At 47.2% G+C, this 17,999-nt stretch overlaps 1 protein-coding gene across 1 annotated transcript in view; it reads right to left on the bottom strand.

Annotated features, from left to right (window-relative positions):
- The window catches only part of Chek2 (checkpoint kinase 2), a 34,112-nt gene that overhangs the window by 15,125 nt on the left and 988 nt on the right, over window positions 1-17,999 (bottom strand). The window contains exons 2-7 of the mRNA XM_051162163.1: window positions 16,666-16,790; window positions 16,412-16,559; window positions 15,634-15,724; window positions 8,964-9,072; window positions 5,839-5,892; window positions 3,423-3,484 (exon numbers count right to left, since the gene is read on the bottom strand). Of these exons, the coding sequence (XP_051018120.1) occupies window positions 3,423-3,484; window positions 5,839-5,892; window positions 8,964-9,072; window positions 15,634-15,724; window positions 16,412-16,559; window positions 16,666-16,790 (589 nt within the window). The remainder of the gene's footprint in view (window positions 1-3,422; window positions 3,485-5,838; window positions 5,893-8,963; window positions 9,073-15,633; window positions 15,725-16,411; window positions 16,560-16,665; window positions 16,791-17,999) is intronic.

A 17,999-nucleotide genomic window follows, 5' to 3' on the forward strand; every position in this document is an offset into this window, starting at 1 on the left:
TTAAAAAATCTGATTCTGCCGGACATGGTGGCGAATGCCTTTAATTCCAGCACTCGGGAAACAGAGACAGGCGGATCTCTGAGATCAAGGACAGCCTGGTCTACAGAGTGAGTTCCAGGACAGCCAGAGTTATACGGAGAAACTCTGTCTTGAAAAACCAAAACACAAACTAAAACTCTGATCCCAGAAGCTGGTGGGAGTGCCAGGGGCTGGCGTTCCCTCACTGCTCCAACATAATGCTGAAGTGGGAACAGATGACCAAGCTGGATCTTCTGACCAGAGCACTGGGGTCTGACCCAAGCTCAACCCTTCCTGGCTGCAGGTTTTGGGTGACTTACGTAATCTCTCTGAGCTACATGACAATACTAAAGTTAAATTTTAAAAAATTTTAATCAAGCGGGCGTGATGGTGCATGCCTGTAATCCCAGAACTCGGGAGGCAGAGGCAGGCGGATCTCTGTGAGTTTGAGGCCAGCCTGGTCTACAAAGTGAGTGTAGGACAGCCAAGGCTACAAAGAAGAACTCTTATCTCAAAGAAAAAGAGAAAAAAGAAAGGAAGAAGTTAAAAAGAAAGAAGAAAAATGGAGTGCGGTGTGCCCAGTGGTAGAGCACTTGTCTTGAATGCACAGGCCCTAGGTTCAGAACATCTCCCCAGTAATCAAAAATAACTATTCCCAAAGGTGACACCACCCACCACAAGACACAACTGGCACTCAGGAGGCAGAGGCTGAGACAGCAAGGACTCAAAGAGACCCAAGCCATAGAAAGAGTTAGCAGCAAGGTGGGCTGGCTACATGAGTCTCCATCTCAAAACCTAGCAATAATACTAGCTGAGGGCCGAGAATGTGGGGGCCTGTCATGCACAAGGCACCAGGTTTGAGTCCAACCACAAAGCAAAGTCACTGATGCAGGCACTCACGGAGGCAGGTCACTTCCTTAAAGGAACTTTCGAGGGGGCTACAGCAGAGACTCGCTGTACCGTGCAGGAGCATTAAAAGGACAAGTCCGTTCAAGGCAAGGCAGACAGCAGTGTGCCCGGGGCTCGCTGCCAAGAAGCAGCAGCCACTGTTCATCATGTTGTCACTACCAACATTGAATTGTGTTAGCCAGTCAGGCAACCACAGAGCCACAGGCAAGACGTTCACTTAAGTTACCATCGGGAATGCTGTTTGTTAGTAAGCTTTTGTCAAAAAAAAAAAAAAAAAAAAAGCTATTGCTTATAAATGACTTTGTGTAAGGTTAGGATTTTGGTTTCTGGAGACAGGGTTCCTTTGTGTAGGCCCAGAGGTCCTAGAACTAGCTCTGTAGACCACGTTGGTCTCAAATGCACAAAGATCTGCCTGCCTTTGCTGGGATTAAAGGCATGTACCCACCGCCACTGCTGGGCAGTCTAAAGTCTTTTTTTAAATGTTTAAAGTTTCCAAGGATTTGCCTGAATGTGCATGACCGTGTAACAGGCCTGAAGTCCATGTAATCCAGAAGGCGTTGGACCCCTTGGAACAAGAGCTAACAGAAGGCTGTGAGCTGCCGTGCAGGTGCTGGGAATTGAACCCAGGTCTTTCGGAAGATCACTCTGCACTCTTAACCACTGAGCCATGTCTCCAGTCTTACTATATTTATTTATTTTTCTCACTCTCTTTTTTCAGCATATAGGTGCCTGAACGTGGCAGCAGATGCTTTTACCCAATGAGCCATCATGCATCTGTCGTAATCTTTTTTTTTTTCCAAGACAGGGTTTCTCTGTGTAGCCCTGGCTGTCCTGGACTCAGGCTGGCTTCTAACTCACAGCAATCCTCCTGCCTCTGCCTCCCGAGTGCTGGGATTAAAGACATGCGCCACCACACCCTGCTCCATCTGTCGTAATCTTAAAGGCCACTCTTCGTGGGCACCCTTTGCCAACCAGCAGCACAGGTTTCCTCCCTGACCCAACAGCTACATACAAGAAGAGACACTGAGAGAAAGTCAAGTGCCACCATGCAACCAGGTCCACACGTGATGCAGTGACCAATTCTCTCATGCTGAGTGTGCACATGTGTGCTCCCCACAACTCTCAAAGCATTTAATCCTCACACAAAGTTGACATGTCCAGGAACAATTATTATCCACACTTAACACTAAGAAAACGAGACTCGGTGAGATGGAATTAACTCCTCCATGGACAATCAGCTCGTCATGTACAGAGAGTAAAGTTCAACATCAGGCCTCAGATACAGAGCCTGAATCCCACTGTGCCTTTAGAGTCGTGTGTGTGTGTGTGTGTGTGTGTATGTGTGTGTGTGGTGGGGTGTCTGTGTGGTGTGTGTGTGTCTGTGTGTGGTGTGTATGTGTCTGTGTATCTGTGTGTGTGTGTATGTCTGTGTGTGTGGTGTGTGTGTGTGGTGTGTGTCTGTGTGTGTGGTATCTGTGTGGTGTGTGTGTATCTGTGGTGTGGGGGGGTGTCTATGTGGTGGTGGGGTATCTGTGTGGTGTGTGTATGTGCCTATGTGTGATGTGTGTCTGTGTGTGTGGTGTGTGTATGTCTGTGTGTGTCTGTGTGTGGTGTGTGTGTATGTCTGTGTGTGTCTGTGTGTGTGGTGTGTGTATGTCTGTGTGTGTGTGTGTGTGTGGTGTGTGTATGTCTGTGTGTGTCTGTGTGTGGTGTGAGTGTGTGTATGTCTGTGTGTGTCTGTGTGTATGTCTGTGTATGTCTGTGTGTGTGGTGTGAGTGTGTGTATGTCTGTGTGTGTCTGTGTGTGTGAGTGTGTGTATGTCTGTGTATGTCTGTGTGTGTCTGTGTGTGTGGTGTGTGTATGTCTGTGTGTGTCTGTGTGTGTGGTGTGTGTATGTCTGTGTGTGTCTGTGTGTGTGGTATGAGTGTGTGTATGTCTGTGTGTGTCTGTGTGTGTGAGTGTGTGTATGTCTGTGTGTGTCTGTGTGTGTGAGTGTGTGTATGTCTGTGTGTGTCTGTGTGTGGTGTGAGTGTGTGTATGTCTGTGTGTGTCTGTGTGTGGTGTGTGTGTATGTCTGTGTGTGTCTGTGTGTGGTGTGTGTGTGTGTCTGTGTGTGGTGTGAGTGTGTGTATGTCTGTGTGTGTCTGTGTGTGGTGTGAGTGTGTGTATGTCTGTGTGTGTCTGTGTGTGGTGTGAGTGTGTGTATGTCTGTGTGTGTGCGTGTAGTACATTAAGAGCCCCAATATGAGAAAACCAAGTATGCATTCAACTCTTTTTGGTTTTGGTTTCTTTTTCGAGACAGGTTTCTCTGTGTAGCCCTTGCTGTCCTGGAACTCACTCTGTAGACTGACGCTGAACTCAGAAATCTGCCTGCCTCTGCCCGCAGTGCTGGGATTAAAGACATGCGCCACCACCTCCTGGCTAATCTGCATTCAATTCTCTGCTGGCTTATAAAACTTACATGGAAACATAAATGTAAAAGGTTCGTACTTACAACTCCAGAACAATGTAATAATCCTCTGCATCAAAGACCTCTTTAATCTTGATGATGCAAGGCTACAAAAGAGCAGGGAGGAGAAATGAGAAACTGCAAACGGAACCCTCAAGACAGAAACTGAGGCATCGGGCGGATAAGGAGCAGGCACTGGGCCCTTGTCTGGGGAGCTTTTAGGTCAAGTACAGGAAAAGGCAGAATGGAATGTGGCTGACTCCTCACTGGGGACACATGAGAAACACGTCACCACACAGTGTCAGCAAGGAGTCATTCGCATTTGCATACAAGCCTCCCTATGAATGAATGACAGCAGATCTCTCCAGCCTTCTTCCTCATTTGTCCACAGCAGGCCTCAGGGAACCTCACCCGTGGCCTGAGTAAAGCAGCCGTAGCTGGGTCGTTGGGAGGAGGAGGAGGTATTTTCATAGCCGGCCTGAGACCAAAATTCAACACCAGCACAGGAGTGAAAGGCAAATAGGACACAAGACCAGAGACCCATGAAACTAACCTGTAATCCCAGCACTTGGGAGGGCAAGGAAAGAAGAGTGAGGCAAGTTCAAGGCCAGCCTCAGCTACAAAGCAAGTTCAAGGCCAGCCTGGGCAACCTGAGACCCTATCTCAATAACTAAGGAGGAGGAGGAGACCTGGTTAGACTGCCACACAGCAGACCCGTGAGGTGCCGCTCCCAGACAGGAATTATGGAGAACAGAGCCGTCTGGTAAGCCCCTCCCAGCCCTTGAGAGCACGGCTGACAGTTTAGGACCTGCCCTCAGTGCAGGGGACACAGCCACACACACTTAGCATTCTGACTTCCCACTTGGCGAACCTACTGTGTTTGAGATGACAGCCAAGTCAGTGACAGGAAAACACTGACTATCAGCAATACAGAACCCAGCCTAGGAGCCGATCACATGAGAACCAGGGAGCCTAGGATACTTTGAGATTCAGGACCACGGCAGCCTTCCTTATAGCCAGGGGCTTCCTGCAGTGAACTGTCCAAGACCGCCAGAGAAGACCCCATAGCTTCCCAGCATGTGCTTGGAAACACAGCTGAGTGCTAAGGCAACACTTCCATTTTAATACGGCTCAAATTAACCAGTAAAATATTTAGGGACATGGTATGTAATTGGGATGTATGGGGTGCTTTTTTTAATTATATGTATCTGTCTGCCTGTCTCTGTACATGCCAAGGACCATGTGTGGAGGTCAGAGAAGAACTTGTGGGAATTGGTCCTCTCCCACCTCCGTGTGGGTCCCTGGGACCAAACTCAGATGGTCAGGCTTGGCAGCAAGTGCTCTCAGCCTATGAGTCATTTTGCCAGCTCTGAATGTGTTTAAAAAAAAAAAACCTGGCAAAGCAGGCTGCGGCAGGAAGATTGCTTGGGCCAGGAATCAGAGCCTCGGCTGGCCAATTCAGCCAGTTCCTGTAGAAAAGCACAAAAACAAACTCTACTCAGGAGGCGGAGACAGAAAGATCTTGTGAGTCCAGAATTCCCAGACCAGCCAGGGCAACAGGGCAGGACTGTCTCCAGACAACAAAAAGAAAGAAATGGAAGAAGGGGGAGGTGGAAGGGGAAGGAGGGGAGGGAGAGAAAGGGAAAGGAAAGAGAGAGCAGGGAAGGAAGGGGGAAAGTGCGCAGGGACAGGAAGCAGGAAGGCCAGGCACCGCAGTGTGGAGGGTCAGCAGGCCACGGGTTATAAACAGGCTGCAGACACAGCGTATCAAACACAGGAATCTAGAATAAATAATGCTTCTAGTTCTTGGAGGGATGTGAGCAGTGGAAGAAATAAAAGAAATTCTTCTGTCTGGAGGCTACCAGTGAGACTAGAAAATCATTAGTTACACTGGCAAGATTTGTGCCAACTTTAACCCCAGCACCGACTGAGCCTGCGTTCAGGATGCTCAGAACTAACGAAGACAGTGAAACAACGAGCAAAGAGAAGGACGGTAGCAAACCCGTGCACTACAGCCCTTCCCATCGGACAACATGGCTCCCAGATACAAAGTCATCCTTACAATAGAGGTGAGGGCCGTTGATATGCAACAGGAGGGGTGGTGGGGCTCCCCTTTCCTGTCAAGTATCATGGGTCTCACTGGATTACTCGACGTTGAAGGTATTTAAAAATACCAACATTTTAGATATAATTAATCTCACTAAAACTTTTATTTCATTTGCAAATATGATCATTTATCTTTATAAGATTTTGGTCAAGATCTCAGTAAATACACTGGTCACGAAGCCTTTTACACAAGATTGTACTCTCAAGACTCTGAAGTAAAACTCTTCCGAGATAAATAAAAGCTGGGTCCATGCGTGTGTTCACATACGTTCAAAGGAGCTGGACAGCAGCTCCTACTGCTGCCCTCTGAACACACCCCAGACCTTCAGACACGTTCCCAGGAGTTAGTACTCACATGACTGAGTTTCTTCAAGATTTCTATTTCAGTTTCAACACTGGGAGCTGTGTCCTTAAATAAACAGGATAGCATTAGAGCTCATGAATAATCATAATGGTTAGTATATTAAAATTATATTTACAGTTAAACTTATTAAATAAAGGATGCCTGAGTTACAAACCAGGCTCTGCTCATACAGAGGACACAAAAGTACATATTTATATAAAACACTTTGGGTAAAAAGCTAAGATTTAAACTTTTTAAAATATATATGTATTTTTTATTTTATGTACATTGAAGTTTTGCCTGCATGCATATCTGTGTGAGGGTCCCTGAATCACTGGGACTGGGGGTCTACACCTGTGTGCTGCCATGTGGGCACTGGGAATTGAACACAGGTTAAGAGCAGCCTGTGCTCTTATCCACTGAGCCATCTCTCCAGCCACCACAGACCCAATATTAAAAATGTTTAAATCCAGCCTTTTCCTTTCAGCTCTCACACTCATTACTACAATGAGGGGGCGAGGGTGGGGGTGAGGAGGTTCTGTTACCTGGGAGGTCACATCGAGCCCAGTGAGCAGAATGATTACGAGGTAAAAACTGACTAAGTTTTCAACACCCTAGGAGACAGCTCTTCTCCCCTAACCGGGAAGCAAAGCCAGAACCACAAGGTCAAAGGTCTACAGCAAACTGAACACAAACCGGAAATTCCTCTTGCCATGTAAGAATAGAATTATCTTGGGAAAAACAATGAGAAGAACGTTAAAGCCAGAAACAGCTGGCTGCAGAGGAAGAGGAGACCCGGTCCTGTGTCGGTCTGTGTGGAAAAAAACGATGCATTTGGCTACTTCGCTCACTCAGTGAGTGAGGGTCACAGAAAAGGTGGTAAATACCTGCTCAGGAGAAATGGCTTACATTTTAGACATCTGTAACTGAGGATTAAAAATGTTATCTCGACGGTGGAGTCTCTGTCTGGCATTCCTGAGGCCCCTAGCTTTATAAATATGTGCTTCTAGGGGCTGGAGAGATGGCTCAGTGGTTAAGAGCACTGACTGCTGTTCTAGAGGTCCTGAGTTCAATTCCCAGCAACCACATGGTGGCTCACAACCATCTATAATGTGATCTGATGCCCCCTTCTGGCCTGCAGGTGTACATGTGCACCACTGTACAAATAATAAATAATCTTTTTTTTTTTAATGTGCTTCTATAACTCATAGTCCTTGCCGCAGCACCCCAAAAAGCAAAGAACCTGAAGTCACCTCGACAACCCAGCGAAGAGCTACCTGTCTAACCGCGAGGAAGCCGGGGCCGCTCCCTCCCAGGGATGCCTGAGAGTCTATGTACGTCTGTCTGATGTTATCCGGAACATTGAAAGTGCTCAGCTCACACCTCAGGACTGAATGGCACCAGGAAACGTGCCCGAACTGCTGCTGAGACACTCTTTGGAAGACACACAAGGCCCTCTAGGGCAAATGGGGTCGCGGGGGTCACGACAGGCTCATTCTCCTTCATCGGTCTCAAACTGGCAGCTGCACTCAGGAGGGCTGCACCATCAAACTGAGTCCGGATAAACCGCTACCCCGGCCAGGAGCGGAGGCACACGACTAAAACCCTAACTGCAGAAGAGGCACGGTGGCGCCTGCAAGGCCGGCTTGGGCTGGGTGATGATCTCTGTCTCTTTACTCTTTTGAAGTAAAAAGAGATCACCGTAATTTGTAAAACAAATCAAAATCATACAGTGTAGCAGGTATTAAGCATTTCACACTCTAACAAACACTTTCAAATCAATACGCAGAGTGAGGCATAGCACGTAGGTCAGAATTAAACCCAGCTTTCATGAGACTGTTTTTCCTTCTCACTAGAACTCTTTTTTTTTTTTTTAAAGATTTATTTATTGTTATGTATACAGTGTTGTCTGCTTGTACACCCGCAGGCCAGAAGAGGGCATCAGGTTACATTATAGATGGCTGTGAGCCACCATGTGGTTGCTGGGAATTGAACTAAGGACCTTTGGAAGAGCAGGCGGTGCTCCTAACCACTGAGCCATCTCTCCAGCCCCTCACTAGAACTCTCACCCCTCAACTCTCCTTTCTGCCACAGCAACCCAAGCATCACCTCACCAGATGATTAAAAAGATGGGCGGCCGGTAAATGACCGTGCAGCTGATGACTGGGAGCAGTTCCTGTGAGATGCACGTGCTGAGAACACGTGGACAGGTGAGCCGTGCAAACAACGTGAACTCATCTGTCAAAACACCACAGTGTCGGGGGCTAGCGAGATGGCTCAGCGGTTAAGAGCACCGTCTGCTCTTCCAGAGGTCCTGAGTTCAATTCCCAGCAACCACATGGTGGCTCACAACCATCTATCCCTTCTAAAGCTTTAGGTAGGTGTATATGCAGATAGAGCACTCATATACATAAAATAAATAAATAAAATCTTTAAAAAAAAAATACCACAGTGTCTGCACCAGATGAGAAGGGCTGAAGGCAGCTATGAGGCCACCCTGGGAAGCAGGACCCACTTCCTCCCCAACTCCTTCCTAGGTACCTCAGAATAAGAAAAAGGCCTGTGACTCTGTGTGTAACCAGTTATTTCTAAACTAAGTAGTAATAATAGTTTCTGGATTAACTAGAAGACACTTAAAGTGTTCAGTGTTGTTTGGCAGTCAAAAATTACTACGTCTAGGGCTAGAGAGACGGCTCAGCAGTTAAGGGTACTGATTGCTCTTCAGGAGGTCCTGAGTTCAATTCCCAGCAACCACATGGTGGCTCACAACCATCTAGAATGAGATCTGGTGCCCTCTTCTGGCCTGCAGGTGTACAGGCAAGCAGAGCACTGTATACATAATAATAAAAAAAAATAAGTCTAGCCGGGCATGGTGGTGCACACCTTTAATCCCAGCACACAGGAGGCAGAGGCAGGCAGATTGCTGTGAGTTCAAGGACAGCCTGGTCTACAAAGCAAGTCCAGGACAGCCAAGGCCATGCGGAGAAACCCTGTCTCAAAATACAAAAAAACAAAAACAAAAACAAATTACCATGTCTGAGCCATCCAAGCTTCCCCAGATTGAGGCACACACCAAGGTACCTGAGGAAGTGATGAAGAAATGTGGAGGCCCAGGCAGCGACCGACACGGTACTTACTGGTTCTCTCGATGAGCTGAGAGCAAACCTCCGCTTGCTGATGATCTTGATGGCTACTTTCTTACATGTTTTCCTTTCAAAAGCCATTTTTACCTCCCCACAAGCGCCACTAAGGGGAAAATACAGACAGTGATTTTCAGGATGATTTTCATCATGTCTAAGTCTGCCTTGACAACAAAAAAATTAAAGATGTGGCTGAGGAGGTTTTCAGGTGGGTAAAGTTCTTATCCTGACAGTGTGAGAACCTGAGCTCCAATACCCAGAAGCCACGTAACCAGACTTCGTACTGCAACACTGGAGGCAGAAACAAGCGAACTGTTTGCCCTACCCTCAAGGCTTGAGCCAGCCTGCCTGGCATGCACAGCAGAAAACACACCAACACCCACGTTTGGCTTCTGACAGCCACACAAATTCTGTGGCACATGCACTCCCACCCTTGCTTGAGCGTGCACGCACACACACACACACACACACACACACACACACACACACACACACACTTTGTTCACGAAACATTGTTTTCATTGTCCCAATTCTCACCGGGAGGACAGCAGCCATTTAGTCCTGAATTAAAAAGACAAAACCCGGCCAGGCTATGGTAGCACACTAGCACACACCGGCAATCCTAGTACTGAGGAGGCAGAAGCAGACTGATCTCTTTGATTTTTTAGGCCAGCCTAGTCTACAGAGTGAGTTCTAGGCTACACAGAGCAAAGGCTACACAGAGAAACCCTGTCTCAGAAAAAAAAAAATTATTTTAAAGGAAAAGAAAAATAAAAACAACAAAACTGAAAACAATCACCAACAAATAATCAGCATACATAGTTGGTTGGAAACATAAACTGCATGCTATGCTACATTGGAAAGCACTGCACAACTACTCTGGACTCAGTGGGTACCGATGGCAGAGGACCGCCACACAGAACCTGCTGCAGCCCCAGGGAATCTGTCCTGCGAAGTTCAGATCCATCCTAGCAATGCAACTACAGCAGGGGCCGCACACCGCACACTGCCTGTCTGTGGCAGACGAGAGAGCAGAGCACAGGCCTCCCAGCTTCCTCACTGTGCTGAGGACGGTGACGTGAAATGCAGCACCCCCATCATTTCCAGGTGCAGAATTTGGTCACAATGTTCTGCGGGCGCTGCCATCTAGCTCCAGTTAAGGAGACACCGCCATAGCCTGCCCTAGCAACCACAATTGGCTTCCTAAAAATCGCCTGATACTTCATATCGATGAAATATTTCTTTCACTTAGCTTAATGTTTTCAAAGCTCATCCATATTATCGCAACCACCAGTGCCTCTTTATTACTCATCTGAGACTGGATCTGCGTTGCTGCTTTGCTCTCTAGGAGCTGGGCCGGGCGGTGGTGGCGCACACCTTTAATCCCAGCACTCGGGAGGCAGAGGCAGGTGGATCACTGTGAGTTCAAGGCCAGCCTGGTCTACAAAGCGAATCAGGGAGAGCCAAGACTACACACAGAAACCCTGTCTCAGAAAAACAAAAAACAAACAAACAAACAAACAAAATAAACCTCTCTAGAAACTGGAACATCCCACTACAGCCTCAATCTGTCTGTCTATCAGCCTATGTATCATCTATCTATCCATCTATCTATCCATCTATCCATCTATCTATCTATCCATCTATCCATCTATCCATCCATTACCCTACCACCACCACCACAAAAGTCTTAGGAAACTCAGGCTGTCTTCTGATGACTAAATACCAAGCAGAACTCCTAATCCTCCTACTAAAATTTTTAAGTTGTTGAATTCCAAGTATGTCCCACCTTGCCCAGCTGTCTCTTTCTATTAGGGAACTAATATTGAACTAAATATTTTACACTAAATTGCACGCCTACCTTAGAAGGGTAGGGCCTGACAAGATGGCTCAGGAAGTAGAAGTGATCTCCTTACCAGGCATGGTGGCACACACCTGTAATCCTAGCACTGGGGAAGGCTGAGGCAGGTGGATCTCTGTGAGTTTCAGTCCAGCCTGGTCTACCAAGCAAGTCCAGGATCTACAAAGCAAGACCCTAACCCTGTCTCAAAAGAGACAGAGAAAGAGAAAGAGGGAGGGAGGGAGGGGAGAGATATGCTGGTTAGGCTTTTTTGTCAACTTGACTCAAGCGAGGACCATCTGCTAAAAGGGAATCTCAACTGAAAATGCCTCCATTCGACTGTCCAGTAGATAAGTTTGTGGGGGCATTTTATTGATTTACGTGGGAGGCCCCGGCCCGCTGACTGCACTACTGGCCCTGGGCAGGTAGCTCTAGGATGTAGGAGCCATGGAAACCGAGTCAGTGTCCCTCCCTGGCTGCTGTGCTTCTGTTGGCTTCCTGCAAGACTGAGCCCTGAGCAGAACAGAGGGCCAAACGAGCCCTTCCCTCTCTTGGTTGCTTTCAGTCACAGTGTTTTTCACAGCAACAGAAAGCAGAAGAGGATGGGACTTGGTACCAGGGAGGGGCTGCTGTGATGAATGTGGCCATGTTGTCTGGGGGAAGGCTTACAGGACTTTATAGCTCTGGGCGGGAAAAGCTGTAGAGTGCTCAGCAACTCAGATTTAGCGAGTTTTTCTGTAGAGAACTGGAAGACCATGGACGTCCGGCCTGTGTGTGACCTTTGAGAGAAAATTTCAGGGTCCCTTGAAGACTCTACAAGATTCTGTGAAAGTGAGGTTGGGCATGGTGGTGCACACCTTTAACGCCAGCATTCCAGAGGCAGAGACAGTCAGATATTTGTGAGTTGGGGTTTTGGGGTTATTGGGGGGGTGTGGGGGGCGCCGGTCGAAAGAGCTGATTTTTAAGCCCCAGCTGACTAGCGCTGATTATCTTAGTAAAGCACAAAAGGTTTCATTTCACAGATTTTGGGGTGTGTTTCTCTATTTTGAGACGGGGTTTCTCTGTGTAGCCCTGGCCGTCCTAGAACTTACTCTGTAGACTAGGCTGGCCTCAAACTCACAAATATCCATCCGGGTGTGGTGGTGCATGCCTTTAATCCCAGCACTCGGGAGGCAGAGGCAGGTGGATATCTGTGAGTTCGAACCCAGCCTGGTCTACAAAGTGAGTCCAGGATGGCCAAGGCTACACAGACAAACCCTGTCTCCAAACACAAAACAAAACAAAAAAATCAACTCTCCCAATAAGAGGCCAGCATCATCAAGGTGAGCTCTTCTGGGTCAGCACACAGAAGCTGTGGTCCAGACAGGGCCCAAAGCTGCACCTCAAGCTGCACCTCAAACTTCTTGTGTAAAGTCTCCCTCAAGATACTAATTCTGAAGGAATAAAGGGACCATGGGCAGCAGCTGAGGCCTGGCACCGCATGGCAGGGTTGGGGTAACCCAAGAGAGGTCAGCAGACCACTGACAAAGACGCAGGCCCAGGTGCATTTGGAGAGCTCAGCATAATGAAGAGGTGCAGACTGTGGGATGTCCAAGAGGACAGCAGCAGGCGCAGGGTGCTGCCAGCCTACAAGGCAAGCTCTGTGGGGGAAGTGACGCTGCTCACATCTTCTGCAGTGTAAAAGATCATGAGACCCAGACCTTGGACATGATCTACTTACACTGTTGAAATTTGGTTTTGCTTTGATCTGACTGTAACCCTGGCTCTTCATAATCATAATAATAACAGGCCTTTAATAGGCCTTTAATCCCAGCACTTAGGAAGCAGGGGCAGGCGGATCAATGTGAGTTCAAGGCTAGCCTGGTCCACAAAGTGAGTCCAGGACAGCCAAGGCTACACACAGAAAAAAAAGAAAAAGAAAAAAAAACCATAAAAACAAAATAATAACAACAAAAAACAGTTTCTTAAATAGGAGCCCACAGTTAAGAGATTGTAGATTTTTAATGAGAATTTGAACTTTTATATTGCTGGGGGGTTGTTCTTGTTTTTTAATAATTTCATTTTATGCATATGGATGCTTTTCCTACATATATGTCTGTGCAACACATGTGTGCAAAGGCTAAAGAAGGCATCAGGACAGGCGTGGTGGCGCACGCCTTTAATCCCAGCACTCGGGAGGCAAAGGCAGGTGGATCTCTGTGAGTTCGAGGCCAGCCTGGTCTACAAACTGAGTCCCGGACAGCCACGGCTACACAGAGACCCTGTCTCAGAAAAAAAAAAAAGAAGAAGAAGAAGAAGGTGGGCTGGAGAGATGGCTCAGTGGTTAAGAGCACCACCTGTTCTGCCAAAGGTCCTAAGTTCAATTCCAGCAACCACATGGTGGTTCACAACCATCTATAATGTAATCTAATGCCCTCTTTTGGTGTGCAGGTGTACATGAAGGCAGAGCACTGTATACATAATAATAAATAAATCTTTTTTTAAAAAAAAAGAAAAAAAATAGAAGGTATCTGACTCCCGGAATTAAGAGCTGCAGGCAGCTGTATGCCATCACGCAGGCACTGGAAATCAAACTTGGGTCCTCTAGAAGAGCAACCAGTGCTCTTAGTTGCTAAGCCAGCTCTCCAGTCCCAAATTGTGTTTTTGTTTTTATTTTGGTGTTATTTTTCTGTTTTTGGATTTTTGGTTTTTTTGTTTGTTTGTTTTTCCAGACAGGGCTTCTTTATGTAGCCCTGGCTGTCCTAGACTCACTTTGTAGACCAGGCTGGCCTCGAACTCACAACGATCCGCCTGCCTCTGCCTCCCGAGTGCTGGAATTAAAGGCGTGCCCACCACCGCCCGGCTTTGAGTTAATACTTTGACATCCCTCAATGGCAGACTGAGATCAGGACATGTAAGACAATTAAGCCCTTCCCTTACCAAACTGCTTTTGATTATGATGCTTACCACAAAAACAAAAAGCAAGTCAGGGCCTGATCAGGCCTGCTGACCTGAAGTCAGTCTCTAGGGTCTATGGCAGAAGGAGAAACCGGGGTTGAAGAGGTGGCTCAGCAATTAAGAGCAGCGGCTGATCTTCCAGAGGGCCCGGGTTCAATTCCCAGCACCCGCATGGCGGCTCACAACTGTCTGTAACTCCAGTTCCAGAGGATCTGGCACTCTCACTCAGACACACGTCAACAAGAACATCAATACAAATAAAAATAAATAAATGAGAAATTCCTGAAGGTTTTCCTCTGAGCTCCACATATACACCATGGTGTACTTATTACACACACACACACACACACACACACACACACACACCCACCCACACGCATACCCACATCACAGCAGTCACACACAAAACCCATACAATCATATACTCAGCTCACACACATACACAGAGAAGGAAAAGGAAACAATTCAGTAATTTTTCTTTTCTTTTTATTTTTTTTTTTCTGGTTTTTAAAGACAGGGTTTTTCTGTGTAGCCTTGGCTGTCCTACACCAGGCTGGCCTCAAACTCACAGCTATCCACCTGCCTCTGCCTCCCGAGTGCTGGGATTAAAGGCGTGTACCACTACACCTGGCTTTTCAATAATTTTTAACTAGCAAAAAATGCACTGCATATGGTAGCTCATGCCTGTAAACTCAGGCAGAGAACTACCCATGAATTTGAGGTCAGCCTGGGCTACACTGTGAGTACATGCCAGTTTAAGCTATGGCGTGAGTTCCTGTCTCAAAGGGGGGAAAAAAAGCCAAAAACGTAACTAACTAATTAGCTTAGAGATGAGGCTCAGTAGCACTCTCCCAAACATGCAGAGGACCCCGGACCAACACTGGCATCACTAAACACAAACACACAAACAAGGCAGGGCCAGCGAGACTACTCAGTGTGTAATGGCGGCTACCACGGAGCCTGATGTCCTGCACCCAAGGCACATGGTAGGAGAGACCTGACCCCTGCAAGTTGTCCTCTGGCCTCTACATCCTCACTATGGCACGTGCACCCACACACACAGGCACCTAAGGCATGAGGGCCAGACCTGGACGCCTGTCTGGGGAGGCAGAGGCAGGAGGAGCAGGAGTTCAAGATCCTCCCTGACTGCACAGTGATTGAGTCCAGCGTAAACTACATGAAAAAAAAGAAGAGAAAAAGCAAACCAGGCAGGCGTGGTGGTGCCCACCTCTAATCCTGGTACGTGGGAGGCAAAACCAGAAGAAACCTGTGAGTTCTAGGCCAATCAGGGCAGCAGTGAGGCCCTATCTAAAAAGCTACTCAGTTAAATAAAGTAAAATAAAGAGCTGGAAAGCTATCTCAGCCTATAAAACAGTCACTGCCCAAGACCTGAGTCTGGATCCCCAGCACCCACATAAAAAGCCTGTCTCCTCCGATTGCAGTGCTGGTGAGGTGAAGACAGGAACATCCTAGGGGCTTGCTAACCACTAGCTAAGCCGGGTCAGCGAGCGCCACGTTCCATGCGCTACAGTCCAGAGTGGAGGGTCATGGAAGAAGACAGCAGATACTGACCTCGGGACTTCACATGCAATCATTCTTACACACACACACACACACACACACACACACACGCACGCACACGCACACGCGCACACACACGCACACTAAGCCTGGTGGCACAAGCTAATCCCAGCACTAAAACTTATAAGGAAAAAGGGTTTATTTAAACTGATCATTATCAAATAAATCAGTAATAGAAGCTATAACAGAGTTTGACAATCAGCTATGTTACAAATAATAACGCTATAAACTCAAGCACAAAAAAAACCTGAACTATGAAAAGACATAGAAAAAATTAGTTTTAGTTTATTATATAAAGAAAAAATTTACCTTCCAAGAGTTTTTGACATGATGTATTCATCTCTTAATTCCTTAGGATAAACTGACTGATCATCTACAGTGAGATCAAAAAATACAAAAACTGAGGGGGAAAAAGACAGAAATGGGCTTGTTAATTCGTGATTAGAAAACTAGTTTCTAAAATCTAGCTCTATAAAGAATATGTTACCGGATTATAAATATCAGATAATAGAAATGAATTATCTTTAGTCCAAGGGCCAGCAAGATAGCCCAGTAGGTTAAACCGCTTGCTGTGTATGCCCGACGGCTCGAGGGTGACAGCACGTGGGAGAAAACCGCCTCCCAACAACTGTCCTCAGACCGGACGTGCATATGGCAATGCGTAAGCCTGCACCTGCACGCACAGATCTTTCTCCCTTCCCTCTCCTTCCCCTCGCGCGCGCACACACGCACACACACTACCCCCTGGTGGCCTCCACACCTACACAAATGCACAACATATCCACACGTACATATGCCACACACACAGAGAAAATACTCAGCACCTGGGGAGGCAGAGGTAGGCGGATCTCTGAGTTCAAGACCAGCCTGGCCTACACAGGGAATTCTAAGACAGCCATATAGTGAGACCATGTCTCAAAGATAAAAACAAACAAACAAAAACTCCTCAACTCAGGCAACTGAGTTAACTCTTGAATGCTAACTTACGTCACTTGACTGATTTAAAGCACAATCTATAAAGACACAAAAGTTCCCCCTTACAGAGGAAGCTTAGAGGAGCCCATCAGCCATGAGACAGCAACATTACCTTTATTTCTACACAGTGAAAGCGCAATTTCAGAGTTGTTACTCAAAGGGCGGCGTTTCCCTTTCCCTATGAGCTCGCTATTTACAAAGGTTCCGTTCCCACTGTGATCTTCGATGTACACAATGTGAGAATTTTTAGGGCCCATTTCCTGAAATAGAGAACATTCCATTTCCAGACAGCAGGAGTTAACAGGGCAGGGCACCCACGAGCAACGGCAAGGTGGCTCAGTGCCCCTGGGAGTAGCAGTCACCTACCCTGAAAATGCAGAAGTGCTTCTTGCTATAGCTGCGGTACTTCTCGGTCCTCCTCAAGAGCGGCCCGTCAAAGCAATACTCACAGCTTTTATCCCTCCCAAACCAGTAGCTGTCGTTAACGCAGTCTGTTAACACAGAAGCACACAGCAGAGGATTGGCATTCCACGCAGCAAACACGCGTCAATGGTGCTAACTAGGAAGCGGCCAATCGACACACGTGAGCCCAGCACCTGGGAGGCTCACACGGAGGCTCAAGGCCACTCACACCTACATGAGAAGATACTGCAAAACAGAAGTGTGCAAGAAGACGATCGTAAGTGTAGATTTGATTTTCAAAATTTTGTATTAAAAGTTGGGGGACATAGGCTGGGCGTGGCGGCGCACGCCTTTGATCCCAGCACTCGGGAGATAGAAGCAGGTGGATCACTGTGAGTTCGAGGCCAGCCTGGTCTACAAAGTGAGTCCAGGACAGCCCAGGCTACACAGAGAGACCCTGTCTCAAAAAGCCAAAACCAAAAAAAGAAAAAAAAAAAAGCTGGAGGACACTGGCTGGGGTGTATTCAAGGCCTTGGGTTCAGTGTCCTACAACAAAAATAAGGGGTGGGGGATAATTATACAACAATGGCTTTGTTTTGTTGTTGTTGTTTTTGTTTTGTTTTTCAAGACAAACAAACAAACGCAGATTCAAAAATGCTCAAAAAATTGTAGCAAGGTATCGTACTGATGTCCACAGTCCACACATGTAACCCAGCATTTGGAAGGCTGAGGCAGAGCTATTATGAGTTAAAGTTAGTGAGTTCCAAGCTAGGTGAGGCTAAAAACTGAGGCTCTGTTCCCCAAATAAACAGTCAGCGGCACTGACAGACTATCAACACAGCAACAACATGAGTTTCATAAAACAAAAGAAGGGATAAGACTTATACATTGTGCTGTGCTGTACAAGACATTGTGCAAAGAAACAAAAGGCTGCGGGGGGGGGGGGGGGGGGGGGGGGGCGCCCACGCCTTTAATCCCGACACTTCAGAGGCAGAGGCAGATGGATCTCTGTGAGTTCGAGGCCAGCCTGATCTACAGAGCGAGTTCCAGGACAGCTAGTGCTATTACACAGAGAAACCCTGTCTCGGGGATAGGGGTGGGGAGAAACAAACAAACAAAAGGCTGAGTTCTGGAAAGATACCCCACATTCAAAGAATAAAGATAACATGGTTATTAAGTGTTCATTCTTCTGGGGACAAAGCTGCAACTACCGCCCTGGCACTCAGGAGACCAGGCTAAGAGCATGGTGAGCAGGCCTGGCTGCGTGGTGAAATAACAGTGATGGCTAACCTTGACTG

Source organism: Acomys russatus, chromosome 19 (assembly GCF_903995435.1).
Source record: "Acomys russatus chromosome 19, mAcoRus1.1, whole genome shotgun sequence".
Classification (NCBI taxonomy): Eukaryota; Metazoa; Chordata; class Mammalia; order Rodentia; family Muridae; genus Acomys; species Acomys russatus.